Source organism: Hypanus sabinus, chromosome 8 (genome assembly GCF_030144855.1).
Source record: "Hypanus sabinus isolate sHypSab1 chromosome 8, sHypSab1.hap1, whole genome shotgun sequence".
NCBI classification, from domain to species: domain Eukaryota; kingdom Metazoa; phylum Chordata; class Chondrichthyes; order Myliobatiformes; family Dasyatidae; genus Hypanus; species Hypanus sabinus.
In genome coordinates, this window is record NC_082713.1 from 171198184 (window position 1) to 171212573 (window position 14390).

A 14390-nucleotide genomic window follows, 5' to 3' on the forward strand; every position below is an offset into this window, starting at 1 on the left:
GGGCATTTACAGCAGCAGGTGTGTAAAGAAGGCCTGGAACATCATCGGGGACACCAGTCACCCCAAACTGTTTCAGCTGCTTTTGTCTGGCAAACAGTGCTACAGCATTAAAGCCAGGACCAACAGGCTACGGAACAGCTTCTCTCTACAAGCCATTAGACTTTTAAATTCACATGTCTGTACGCTGTGATGGAGTCATAATGCAAAGATCTTTAGTTCTTCACGTTGTGGGATGGATGTAAGATTTAAATAAATTCTAAATTCGATTGCAAAGAAAGTTGAAAAAAAGGAATTGAAAGAAAATTGCACCACCTCTACTTCCTTAGGAGTCTGCAAAGGTTTGGCATGTCATTAAAAATTTTGACAAACTTCTATAGATATCTTATTGAGAGTGTATTGACTGGCTGCATCATGGTCTGGTATGGGAACACTAATGCCTTTGAATGGAAAATTCTACAAACAACAGTGGATTTGACCCAGTACATCACAGGTGAAGTCCTCTCAAATATTGAGTACATTGACTTGAAATGCAGTCATAGGAAAGCTGCATCCACCATCGGAGATCCTCACCACCCGGGCAAGGCGCAAGAGGATCAGGACTCGCACCACCAGCTTCAAGAACGGTTACTACCCCTCATCCATGAGGATCTTGAACAGAAGGGGATAACTACACTCACTTGCCCATCCATTCAGTTGCTCTCACAATGATCTCATTATCTTGTTATTTCATAATTTCATTATTTATTGCTATTTATTTATATTTGCATTTGCACAATTTGTTGTCTTCTGCACTCTGGTTGATCTTTCATTGATCCTGTTATGGTTACTATTTTATAGATTTACTGAGTATGCCTGCAGGAAAATGAATCCTGGGGTTATATATATGTACTCTGATAATAAAATTTACTTTGAACTTATGATATTGTAGCTACTACTGAAACTTGGTTGCAGGAGGGGCAAGACTGGTTGCTCAATATTCTGGGTTTCTGTTGTTTTAAACCTGAGGGAGGGATTAAAGGAGGAAGGGCGGCAATACTAGTCAGGGAAAACGTTGCGGCAGTGTTCAGTCAGGGCAGACTGGAGAACTCATCTGGTGAGGTGTTGTGTGTGGAACTGAGACATAAGAAAGAAGTGTCAACGTTAATGGGGGCTATATTACTGAGGGATTTAGAGGAATAAATTTGCAGAGATTGCAGACCACTGCATGAAACATAAGATTACTACAGTAATTGATTTTAACTTCCCACATGTTGACTGAAACTCCCATACAATAAATGGACTAGATGTCACAGAGTTCGTTAGATCTGTTCAGGAAAGTTTCCTTAATCTGTACATAGAAGTTCCAATAAAATATTGCAATGTTGGATCTTCTATTAGGGAATGAGACAACGCAGTGACAGAAGTTTGTGTAGCGGGACACTTTGCATTTGGTGATCAGTAGGCTATTAGTTTCAAAGTAAATATGGAAAAAAATAGGTCTGGTCTGCGGGTTTGGATTCTAAATTGGAGAAAGGCCAATTTTGATGGTATCTGAAAAGATCTGAAAATTGATTTGGACAGGCTGTTTTCTGGCAAAGGTGTACTTGATAAGTGGGAGGCCTTCACATGTGAAATTTTGAGAGTACAAAGCGTATATGTTCCTGTCAGAATAAAAGGATTAAAAGGTAAAGATAACACGTTTGGGAAACCTTGGTTTTGAAGAGGTATTGAGGCCATGGATAAGAAAAAGGAAGTGCATAGTGGGACAGGCAAATAGGAACAAAGTAGGTGCATATGGAGTATGTATAAAAATGCAAGAGGACACTCGAGAAAGAAATCAGGAGGGCTAAAAGAAGGCAGAACGTTGCCCTGGCAGACAAGGTAAAGGAGAATCCTGACAGATTCTACAGTTAGGTTGAGAGCAAAAGGATTGCAAAGGACAAATTTACAAATTTGGTCTCTGGAAAACCAGAATGGTAAAATATGCGTGGAGCCAAATGAGATGGGGGAGATCTTAAACAGATATGTTGCATCTGTATTTAATCAAGGAGAAGGACACAGATTCTATAGAAGTGATATAAAGCAGTGGCGGCTTCAGGTGTTAGCTGTCTTGAGGCAAATTAAAGCTGACAAATTGTTCCCTCAGACCCTACAGGAAGCAAGTGCAGAAATTGCCAGGGCCCAAACAGAGATATATAAATCATCACTCACTACAAGAAGGATGTGGATACTATAGAGAGAGTGCAGAGGAGATTTACACTGATGTTGCCTGGATTGGGGAGCATGCTTTATGAGAATAAGTTGTGTGAACTTGGCTTTTTCTCCTTGGAGCGATGGAGGATGAGAGGTGACCTGATAGAGGTGTATAAGATGATGAGAGGCATTGATTGTGTGGATAGTCAGAGGTTTTTTTCTCAGGCCTGAGATGGCTAATACAAGAGGGCATAGTTTTAAGATACTTGGAAGGAGGGACAGGTAGGATATCAGGGGTAAGTTTTTCACACAGAGAATGGCGGGTGCATGGAATGTACTGCCAGTGACGGTGGTAGAGGCAGATGCAACAGGGTCTTTTAAGAGACTCTTAAATGGGTACATGTTGTTTAAAAAAAAGAGGGCTATGCGGTAGGGTAATTCTAGGCAGTTTCTAGAGTAGGTTACATGGTCAGCACAACATTGTGGACCAAAGGGCCTGTAATATGCTGTAGATTCCTATGTTTTATGTTCCTCAGCGACTGGAGAGGTACCAGAAGATTAGAGGATAGCCACTCTTGTTCTGTTGTTTAAGAAAAGCTCGAAATATAAGCCAGGAAATTATAGACCAAGTGAGTCTGACATCAGTAGTGGGATTATTGGAATGTAATCTAAGGGACCAGATAGATGAGTATTTGGATCTTCATGGACCGATTAAGGACAGTCAACATGGCTTCTTGCATGGTAGGCCATGTCTCACTATTCGAGGAAGTTACCAGAAATGGTGATGAAGGCAAGACAGTGGATGTTGTCTACATGGACTTTAGGAAGGCATTGGATAAGGTCTGGCTTGGGAGCTTGGTCAAGAAGGGTAAGTTGCTTGGCATTCAAGATGAGGTAGTAAATTGGATTAGACATTGGCTTTGTGGGAGAAGCCAGAGAGTGGTAGCAGATGGTTGCCTGTCTGACTGGAGGCCTGTTCAGCATTGTTTGTCATCTATATTAATGGTTGCCATGATAATGTGGTTAACTGGATCAGGAAATTTGTGGATGACATCAAGATAGACCAAAATAGCCCATGGAGAATTTAATGTAGACAAGTGTGAGGTTTTGCACTGTGGTAGGACCAACCAGGGCAGGTCTTACCCAGTGAATGGTAGGGTTCTGAGGAATGTGGTAGAACAAAGGATTCTGAGAACACAGGTCCATAATTCGTTGAAAGTGGTGTCACACGTACATAGGGCTATAAAGAAAGTTTTTGACATGTTGGCCTTTATTAAATCAATGTATTGAGTACAGCAGATGGGATGTTATGCTGAAGTTGTATAAGACCTTGGTGCTGCTTAATTTGGAGTATTGTGTGCAGTTTTGGTCACCCAGCTGCATGAAGGATGTAAGCAAGGTTGAAAGAGTACAGAGAAAATTTATAAGGATGTTGCTGGGTCTGGAGGATCTGAGTATTAAGGAAATATTGAATAGGTTAAGACTATTATTTAAAATGTAGAAGATTGCGAGGAGATTTGATAGAGGTATTCAAAATTATGAGGGTTATAGATAGGGTAAATGGAAGTGGGCTTTTTCTATTGATGTTGGGTGAGACTACAACCAGAGGCTGTGGGTTAAGAGGGAAAGATTTAAGGAGAAGAATGAGGGGAAACTTCTTCACTGAGGGTGGAATGGGCTGCCAGTGCAAGCTCGATTTCAACGTTTAAGAGAAGTTTGGACAGGTACGTGGATGGTAGGGGTATGGTCCTGGTGCAGGTCAGTGGATGTTGACAGTTTAAATCATTTGCTGCAGAAGGGCCTTCTTTTGTGTGCTGTACTTTTCTGTGACTATGTGACTCTAAAACAGAAAATTTAATTAAGTAATGCAAAAAGAGAGAGGAAGTATAGTGATGCGGTGTTCATGGGTTTATTGTGTATTCAGAAATTTGATGGCAGAGGCGAAGAATCTGTGCTTGAAACATTGAGTGTGAGTCTTCAGGATCCTGTTTGTCCTCGCTGATAGAAGCACCGAGAAGGGGCGCGTCCTGGACGAAGCACCGAGAAGGGGCGCGTCCTGGACGATGCACTGAGAAGGGGCGCGTCCTGGACGATGCACCGAGAAGGGGCGCGTCCTGGACGATGAACTGAGAAGGGGCGCGTCCTGGACGATGCACCGAGAAGGGGCACGTCCTGGACAATGCACTGAGAAGGGACGCGTCCTGGACGATGCAGTGAGAAGGGGCGCGTCCTGGACGATGAACTGAGAAGGGACGCGTCCTGGACGATGAACTGAGAAGGGACGCGTCCTGGACGATGCAGTGAGAAGGGACGCGTCCTGGAAGATGCACCGAGAAGGGACGCGTCCTGGACGATGCACCGAGAAGGGACGCGTCCTGGACGATGCACTGAGAAGATGCACTGAGAAGGGGCGCGTCCTGGACGATGCACTGAGAAGGGGCGCGTCCTGGACGATGCGCTGAGAAGGGGCGCGTCCTGGACGATGCACCGAGAAGGGGCGCGTCCTGGACGATGCACTGAGAAGATGCACTGAGAAGGGGCGCGTCCTGGACGATGCACCGAGAAGGGGCGCGTCCTGGACGATGCACCGAGAAGGGACGCGTCCTGGACGATGCACCGAGAAGGGGCGCGTCCTGGACGATGCACCGAGAAGGGACGCGTCCTGGACGATGCACCGAGAAGGGGCGCGTCCTGGACGATGCACCGAGAAGGGGCGCGTCCTGGACGATGCACCGAGAAGGGACGCGTCGTGGACGATGCACCGAGAAGGGGCGCGTCCTGGACGATGCACCGAGAAGGGGCGCGTCCTGGACGATGCACCGAGAAGGGGCGCGTCCTGGACGATGCAGTGAGAAGGGGCGCGTCCTGGACGATGCAGTGAGAAGGGGCGCGTCCTGGACGATGCACTGAGAAGGGGCGCGTCCTGGACGATGCAGTGAGAAGGGGCGCGTCCTGGACGATGCACCGAGAAGGGGCGCGTCCTGGACGATGCACCGAGAAGGGGCGCGTCCTGGACGATGCACTGAGAAGATGCACTGAGAAGGGGCGCGTCCTGGACGATGCACCGAGAAGGGGCGCGTCCTGGACGATGCACCGAGAAGGGGCGCGTCCTGGACGATGCACCGAGAAGGGACGCGTCCTGGACGATGCACCGAGAAGGGGCGCGTCCTGGACGATGCACCGAGAAGGGGCGCGTCCTGGACGATGCACCGAGAAGGGGCGCGTCCTGGACGATGAACTGAGAAGGGACGCGTCCTGGACGATGAACTGAGAAGGGACGCGTCCTGGACGATGCGCTGAGAAGGGGCGCGTCCTGGACGATGAACCGAGAAGGGACGCGTCCTGGACGATGCACCGAGAAGGGACGCGTCCTGGACGATGCACCGAGAAGGGGCGCGTCCTGGACGATGCACCGAGAAGGGGCGCGTCCTGGACGATGCACCGAGAAGGGGCGCGTCCTGGACGATGAACCGAGAAGGGACGCGTCCTGGACGATGCACCGAGAAGGGACGCGTCCTGGACGATGCACCGAGAAGGGGCGCGTCCTGGACGATGCACCGAGAAGGGACGCGTCCTGGACGATGCACCGAGAAGGGACGCGTCCTGGACGATGAACCGAGAAGGGACGCGTCCTGGACGATGCACTGAGAAGGGACGCGTCCTGGACGATGAACTGAGAAGGGACGCGTCCTGGACGATGCACCGAGAAGTGGCGCGTCCTGGACGATGCAGTGAGAAGGGGCGCGTCCTGGACGATGCACCGAGAAGGGGCGCGTCCTGGACGATGCACCGAGAAGGGGTGCGTCCTGGACGATGCACTGAGAAGATGCACTGAGAAGGGGCGCGTCCTGGACGATGCACTGAGAAGGGGCGCGTCCTGGACGATGCACCGAGAAGGGACGCGTCCTGGACGATGCACTGAGAAGATGCACTGAGAAGGGGCGCGTCCTGGACGATGCGCTGAGAAGGGGCGCGTCCTGGACGATGCACTGAGAAGGGGCGCGTCCTGGACGATGCACCGAGAAGGGACGCGTCCTGGACGATGCACTGAGAAGATGCACTGAGAAGGGGCGCGTCCTGGACGATGCGCTGAGAAGGGGCGCGTCCTGGACGATGCGCCGAGAAGGGGCGCGTCCTGGACGATGCACCGAGAAGGGGCGCGTCCTGGACGATGCACTGAGAAGGGGCGCGTCCTGGACGAAGCACCGAGAAGGGACGCGTCCTGGACGATGAACTGAGAAGGGACGCGTCCTGGACGATGCACTGAGAAGGGACGCGTCCTGGACGATGAACTGAGAAGGGACGCGTCCTGGACGATGCACCGAGAAGGGGCGCGTCCTGGACGATGCAGTGAGAAGGGGCGCGTCCTGGACGATGCACTGAGAAGGGGCGCGTCCTGGACGATGCAGTGAGAAGGGGCGCGTCCTGGACGATGCACTGAGAATGGGCGCGTCCTGGACGATGCACCGAGAAGGGGCGCGTCCTGGACGATGCACCGAGAAGGGGCGCGTCCTGGACGATGCACCGAGAAGGGACGCGTCCTGGACGATGCACCGAGAAGGGACGCGTCCTGGACGATGCACCGAGAAGGGGCGCGTCCTGGACGATGCACCGAGAAGGGGCGCGTCCTGGACGATGCACCGAGAAGGGGCGCGTCCTGGACGATGCACCGAGAAGGGGCGCGTCCTGGACGATGCACTGAGAAGATGCACTGAGAAGGGGCGCGTCCTGGACGATGCACTGAGAAGGGGCGCGTCCTGGACGATGCGCTGAGAAGGGGCGCGTCCTGGACGATGCACCGAGAAGGGGCGCGTCCTGGACGATGCACTGAGAAGATGCACTGAGATGGGGCGCGTCCTGGACGATGCGCTGAGAAGGGGCGCGTCCTGGACGATGCGCCGAGAAGGGGCGCGTCCTGGACGATGCGCCGAGAAGGGGCGCGTCCTGGACGATGCGCCGAGAAGGGGCGCGTCCTGGACGATGCGCCGAGAAGGGGCGCGTCCTGGACGAAGCGCCGAGAAGGGGCGCGTCCTGGACGATGGAGGTTCGCCTTGGCATCCAACACATGGTTCAGCTGACAAGATAACCTTGTCTATGTGTGTGCTGTTTAATTCCCTGTGAAGTAATGTGATAATCACTGACAGGAAAGGAATCAGAATCAGTCGTTTCTCCACCCCTCTCCAACACATCTCCTCACTGTCCCACCAGGTCCCCTAAGCTCCTTGTGATGTTTATAATGACTTGGAAGAGGAAGTGGAAGGGTGGGTTAATAAGTTTGCAGATGTTGTAAAGGCTGGTGGTGACATGGACAATGTAGAAGGTTGTCCAGGGTTACAACGGCTCATTGACAGGCTGAGCTGGCTGATGATGGGGTCGGAGTTCAACCCGGAATTATGTGAAATGATTCAGAATCAGATTTAATATCACTGGTCATGCAATTTGTTGTTTTGCAGCAGCAGCACATTGCAATACGTAATAAAAACTATAACTTACAATAAGTATATATTTTAAAAATTAAATGTGGTGCAAAAACAAAGCATAAAAAATAGTGTGGTAGTTTTCATGGGTTCATTGCCAATTCAGAAATCTGATGGCGGAGAAGAAGAAGCTGCTCTTAAAACATCGTTTGGTAGATTCAAAACTCAAGATTGTTTTATTTAGTTTTCAGTGCATAATTGTAAAGAAATAATTGCTACTCCAGATTCGATGATGCACAAAAAGACACCGTAAGATAAGGAACACAATAATAATAACACAGTAAATGTAAATACATAACTAGGTTACACACATAGATTGATTGTATGTCCATAGAGTGACACTAGGCGCAGGAGTGTCTGTACACAAGGTGACTGACAGGAGATGACAAAGTAGTGGTGGTTGGGATTTGGAGGAGTGGGTTAGTGGGTGGAGGTGTTGATCAGCCTTACTGCTTGGGGAGAGTAACTGTCTGGTGTGGATGCTGTGTAGCCTCCTCCCTGATGGAGGAGGGAGGGTGAGCAGGGTGGGTGAGATCCTTCATGATGTTACTGGCCATCTTCTGGCACCTTTGTGTATATGTCCGTGATGGTGGATAGACTGGTGCTGATGATGCACTGGGCCATTTTGACTACCTGTTGTAGCACCTCCCTGTCCACTGTCTGTACCAGGCAGCAGTGCAACTTGTTCAGATGCTCTACTGTGCATCTGTTGAAGGTTGTGAGTGTTGGTGTGCACAGTCCAGCTCTCTTCAGCCTTCTGATAAAATTGAGGCACTTCTGGACTAGAAGATGTGTTCTGGGACCATGAGAGTTTGTGCGAGATGGGCACTCCGGGGAGTTTGAAACTGCTCACGGTTTCCACTGCTGTGTAAAAAGAGATGGAATGGAGTTATAAGAAGTGGCAGGGTGGGGTGAGGGTGAGTTGTCTCTGACCATGTGGTGACCGTGGTGTGGCAACAGAGACAACCCCCATCCTGCATCCTAACTATCTCTCACAGCTTAACATGATTCCCACCCAATTCTGACAAAGGGTCTTCCACATCTGTGGTTTATATTTTCTCAACTCTTCTCTGTAGGTTGTGGAACTAGTTCATTGTTGAGGTGAGTGAAGTTATCCACACTGATTCAGGAGCCTGATGGTTGTAGGGTATCAATTATCCCTGAAACTGGTGGTGTGGGTCCTGAGGCTCCTGTACCTCCTTCCTGATGGCAGCAGTGAGAAGAAAGCATGGCCTGGATGCTGGGGGTCCTGATGTGAATATGAAGGGAATAGAGGAATAAGGATCAGGTGTAGGCCGAGGGGATTTGTTTAAGTTGGCATTTTGTTTAGCACAGGCATTGTGGGCCAAAACGCTTGTTGCACGTGCAGGAATTCTGAGTGATCACATCACATTTGTGACTGTTTTATTTTTCTCTGTTGACAGTTTCTCACCTTTTCTGAACGATTGGCAAATGTGAATATTGACATAATCCATCGGATCAACAGGACTGACAGCCATGATGAGGTAAGGCAATATCCTGGCTGATGATAAAGGGTTGATGTTTCAGCCTGAGATCCTTTATCGGATATGAAATAAAATGTGCATGAATATTACCATGTATTTACAATGTAAACAGCATTACAAAACATGGTTTAAAGTGTTTTCAGTGCAATGCAGTGAAGGGGGTAGAGCAGGGTGGGGTGGTTAACTAGAATAGTTGATCAGATTAACTCTGGGGGAAGAAACTTTTTATATGGCAAGATTTTTGTTTTAATAGCCTTAGCACTTTCCAGAAGGGAGCTTTTGGAAAAGGCAGTTCGCAGGGTGAGGAGAGTCCACAATGATTTTTCCTGCCCGCTTCTTTGTCCTGGACACATCTAAGTGATGGTAGGCTGCAGCCAGCAACCTTTTCTGCAGTGACAGTTCACTGTAGTTTTCATTTTTGTAACTATGCTGTGGCGAGAGAAAAATACTGGCCAGGAAGCAGGAGGACTGTCACGTCCAAGTGAGAGGAGAGAAATTCTCAGTTTAGTTGTAAATATGTACAGTCATACAACAATACATTTGAATTTGAGTTTTACATTTGTCTGGAAGTTTCACTTTCAGCTTAATTATCATTGTAGTGGCGTTTCCCGGAGCTGTGGTTTTGTCACGATCATGGGCTCTATAATTGTAGAGCCAAGTAACTTATGGAACTGTATAGTAGCAAAGTGCTCTTGTTGGCACTCATTAAGATGATTATTCACTGTCAATGCTGTCCTTCGGTTAACACAGGGGTCCCATGGGTCAGTATAGTCTGCATTATGTGCTCAAGTGACTGGAGTGGTGTCATTTCTGTACTGAGCATGGCTGAGAAGTTGTTGCAGCTTTTTAATAATGTATTCGGTTCTGGTCACCTCATTATAGGAAGGATGTGGAAGCTTTAGAGAGGGTGCGGGGGGGTGGATTTTTAAACGGGATGGTGGTTGCTGGAATGCATTGCCAGGTGTGGTGGTGGAGGCAGATACGTTAGAGGTATTTAAGAGACCTGCTGAGATAAATGGATGATGGAAAAATAGAGGGCTATCTGGGTGGTATTGATCTTGGAGTAGGATAAAAGGTCAGGACGACAGGTTGCCAGGGCAGGATCACGTTGATTTGTGAACTTACCCTCAGTTTTAGCTCCAGTCTGTTTACGCTGAAACCTCCTGTGATTTCATTTCTAATCGCCTTGCTTAAACAGCGACAAAGCTGTAAGACACAAGAGCACAATTAGGCCATTGAGCCTGCTGTGCCATTCCATTATGATTTATTTTCCCTTTCAATTCTCCAAATAAACTTTGACACCCTGACTAATAAAGGACGTAGCTACCTCTGTTTTAAAAATACCCAATGATTTGTCCTCCACAATCATCTGTGGTAATGAATTCCACAGATTCACCATTCTCTGGCTAAAGAAATCCCTCCTCATCTTCATTCTAAATGACATCCCTCTGTTTGGAGGCAGTGCCCCCGGTCCTAGACTCCCCCACTGTAGGAAGCATCCTCTCTACACCCACTCTAGGCCTTTCAAGGCCCAGAGCTATCAGAGGGTGTCTCCCATGGTGGGGTGTCTGCGACAAAGGAGTACAGCCTCAGGATAGAGGGGCATCTATTTAAAACAGAGATCCGGAGATATTTCTGTAGCCAGAGGGTGGTGAGTTTGTGGAATTTGTTCCCACATGCAGCTGTGGAGGCCAGGTTGCTGGGAGTTTTTAAGGTGGAGATTGATGGGTTCTTGATTGGACATGGCATCAAAGGGAGTGGAAGGCGGGGTGGGGGGGGGGGGGGGGTGGGATCAGCCAGGATTGAATAGTGGAGCAGATTCGATGGGCCAAAATGGCCTAATTTGCTCCTTTGTCTTGTGGTCTAAATGCTCCTCGTACCTTTTCTTTCCTGGAGTCACTCTCTGAACCACTTCAGGACCCTTCCCAAAGCCAGAACACAGATAAGGGGTCCCAAACTGTAAGTACAGTCCTCATAAATCCTCATTTACCTCATAAATCCTCATCATTGCATACTTGCTTTTATAGACTGGACCTCTTGAAATTAGTGCTGACATTACACTTGCCTTCCTTACCACAGACTCAACCTGCAGGTTAACCTTCAGGGAATCCCGTACGAGGACTCCCAAGACCCTTTGCACCTCTGATTTTAGATTTTTCTCCATGTTTACAAAGTAGTCAGCACTTTTATTCCTTCTACCAAAGAGCACGACCATTCACTTTCCAACACCGTATTCCATTTGCCACTTCTTTGCCCACCACTCTAAGCCTTTCTGTTCTTCCTCAACATTACCTGCCCCTCCACCTATCAACGTATCGTCTGCAAATTTGGCAACAAAGCCATCAGTTCTGTCACCAGATCATTGACATACAATGTGAAGCAGAGCCACCCTAACATGGACCCCTGTGGAACACGACTAGTCACCGACAGCTAATCTGAAAAGGCCCCTTTATTCCCACTCTTTGCCTCCTGCCAGTAAGCCAATCTTCTATCCATGCCAGTATTTTTTCTGTAATACCGTGGGCTCTTATTGAGGAGCCTCGTGTGCATCACCTTGTCAAAAGCCTGCTGAACAAATCCTCCAGAACAAAGGATTTTGTGTCAAGTTGGTTTGTAAGTGTGTGTGTTGTCATTCATTCCTGCAGATGAAATTGTCAAAGCTCTGATGTGCTAATGTAATAACCCTTCCAAAATTTAAGGAACCATCCAATTCAAACTCAGCAGGTCAGGCAGCGTCTGTCGAGAGGAATAAACAATCGTTATTTTGGGCTGAGACCTTTCTTCAGGACTTGCAAGGAAGTGGGGGGGGGGGGGCAGGGGGAAGTAGCCAGAATGAGAAGGTGGGCACAGGGGAAGGAGGCCAAGCTAGTGGGTGATAGGTGGGTGGGGGAGGGGTGATTAGGTAAGAACTGGAAGGTGATAGGTTGAAGAGGCAAAGGGCTGAAGAAGAAAGAATCTGATAGGTCAGGAGACAGGGTGAACCGGTTCATGATGTTGATGTTGGGTTCAGTTCTCCATGGCGCTAGGAGGTCGCTGGGATCGTGACCTGAACTTGTTCATCAAGTTTTTGATTAGAAAATTGAAAGTAAACTCTACACCTACTTCCACAGGTGGTTGAAACCTATTTCCATGAAGGCCTGGAGAAATGGCGAGACCTGAACTGCACAGAACATTTTGGTATGAATTACTTTCCTCACAGCCGTCTGTTATCAACATTTATGCTGCTAAGCTGAGCTTCCTACTTCCTACTCTCATTGCATTTTGCTGCTTCAGATGGGAAACAGGAGCAGAATTTGCCGAAGCCTTGCTCAAGTCTCCTGATCCTCTGTAAATTTATGTGTGTTGCCAGAGGGAGTGTGTGTCAGACTGTCCCGGGGACGGGACTGTGTGTACATACCTGTGCCGGAGGGAGTGTGTGTCAGACTGTCCCGGGGACGGGACTGTGTGTACGTACCTGTGCCGGAGGGAGTGTGTGTCAGACTGTCCCGGGGGACGGGACTGTGTGTACGTACCTGTGCCGGAGGGAGTGTGTGTCAGACTGTCCCGGGGACGGGACTGCGTGTACGTACCTATGCCAGAGGGAGTGTGTGTCAGACTGTCCCGAGGGATGGGACTGTGTGTACGTACCTGCGGCTGAGGGAGTGTGTGTCGGACTGTCCTGAGGGATGGGACTGCGTGTACGTACCTGCGGCTGAGGGAGTGTGTGTCGGACTGTCTCCTTTTTGAAGCATCGTCCTGGATGCTGAGGAGGCGATGGCCCATGATGGAGCTGACTGAGTTAGCAACTCTGCAGCTTTTTCTAATCCTGTGCAGAGCTTTCTCCCATACCAGACAATGATGCAACTGGTTAGAATGCTTTACACAGTACATCTGTAGAAATTTGTGAATGTCTTTGTTGACATAGCAATTCTGCAGTTACTAATACCAATATGAAATGTTGTGTCATGTTTTAGTTTGAAGACTAAGTATAGACATTATGAGGTAGTAGGCACAATTCTAAAGTCGATGGAGGGGCCTGTCCCTGTGCTGTACTCTTCGAGTCGAGGTGTAGCAGTGCACTCTGAATACAGGCCAGTCAGTACAATCTCCGTCTGATGAGTTTGAGACATTGGTCCAGAAAGCTCAATCAAAGGCTGTTTCGGCAAATTCTGGGCTATATCTTATGTAAACCTCAGGTTGGGAACCCTTGAATGAGACAACGGCCATAGAAGGTGACTGTGATAAAGAATGATAAGAAGCAATATCAGCTAGGGTGCAGAATTCTGAAAGGTGTGCAGAAGCTGGAATCTCTGGGACTATGTCTGTGGGGCTTTGGAAGTGCAGGCCAGGCTGAGGAAGTATATAGAACCAGCCTTCTAACTAGAGCATTATGTGTGTGACTTTAGGAAGGCTGTGGAGGCTTTCGAGAGGGTGATGGCTGATGAAGTGGAGTTCAAACAATCTATTCCCATGCTCCCGAATCCAGGCAACATCCTTGTAAATCTCCTCTGCACCCTTTCTATGGTTTCCACATCCTTCTTGTAGCGAGGTGACCAGAACTGAGCACAGTGCTCCAAGTGGGGTCTGACCAGGGTCCCATATACCTGTAACATTACCTCTCAACTCTTAAACTCAATCCCACGGTTGATGAAGACCAATACACCATATGTCTTCTTAACCACAGAGTCAACCTGCGCAGCTGCTTTGAGCGTCCTATGGACTCGGACCCCAAAATCCCTCTGATCCTCCACATTGCCAAGACTCTTACCGTTAATACTATATTCTGCCTTCATATTTGACCGACCAAAATGAACCACTTCACACTTAGCTGAGTTGAACTCCATCTGCCACTTCTCAGCCGAGTTTTGCAACCTATCAATGTCTTGCTGTAACCTCTGACAGCCCTCCATATTATTCAACCTTTGTGTCATCAGGAAACTTACTAACCCATCCCTCCACTTCTTCATCCAGGTCATTTATAGAAATCACAAAGAGTAGGGGTCCCAGAGCAGATCCCTGAGGCACACCACTGGTCACCAACCTCCATGTAGAATATGACCCGTCTACAACCACCCTTTGCCTTCTGTGGGCAAGCCAGTTCTGGATCCACAAAACAATGTCCCCTTGGATCCCATGCCTCCTTACTTTAATAATTACCTCAATAAGCCTTGCATGGGGTAGCTTGTCAAATGCTTTGTTGAACTCCATATACACTACATCTACTGCTCTACCATCATCAATGTGTTTAGTCACATCC

At 48.6% G+C, this 14390-nt stretch overlaps 1 protein-coding gene across 1 annotated transcript in view; it reads left to right on the forward strand.

Moving 5' to 3' along the window:
• The window catches only part of utp20 (UTP20 small subunit processome component), a 195376-nt gene that overhangs the window by 2534 nt on the left and 178452 nt on the right, over positions 1 to 14390 (forward strand). The window contains exons 2-3 of the mRNA XM_059978567.1: positions 9074 to 9154; positions 12265 to 12331. Of these exons, the coding sequence (XP_059834550.1) occupies positions 9074 to 9154; positions 12265 to 12331 (148 nt within the window). The remainder of the gene's footprint in view (positions 1 to 9073; positions 9155 to 12264; positions 12332 to 14390) is intronic.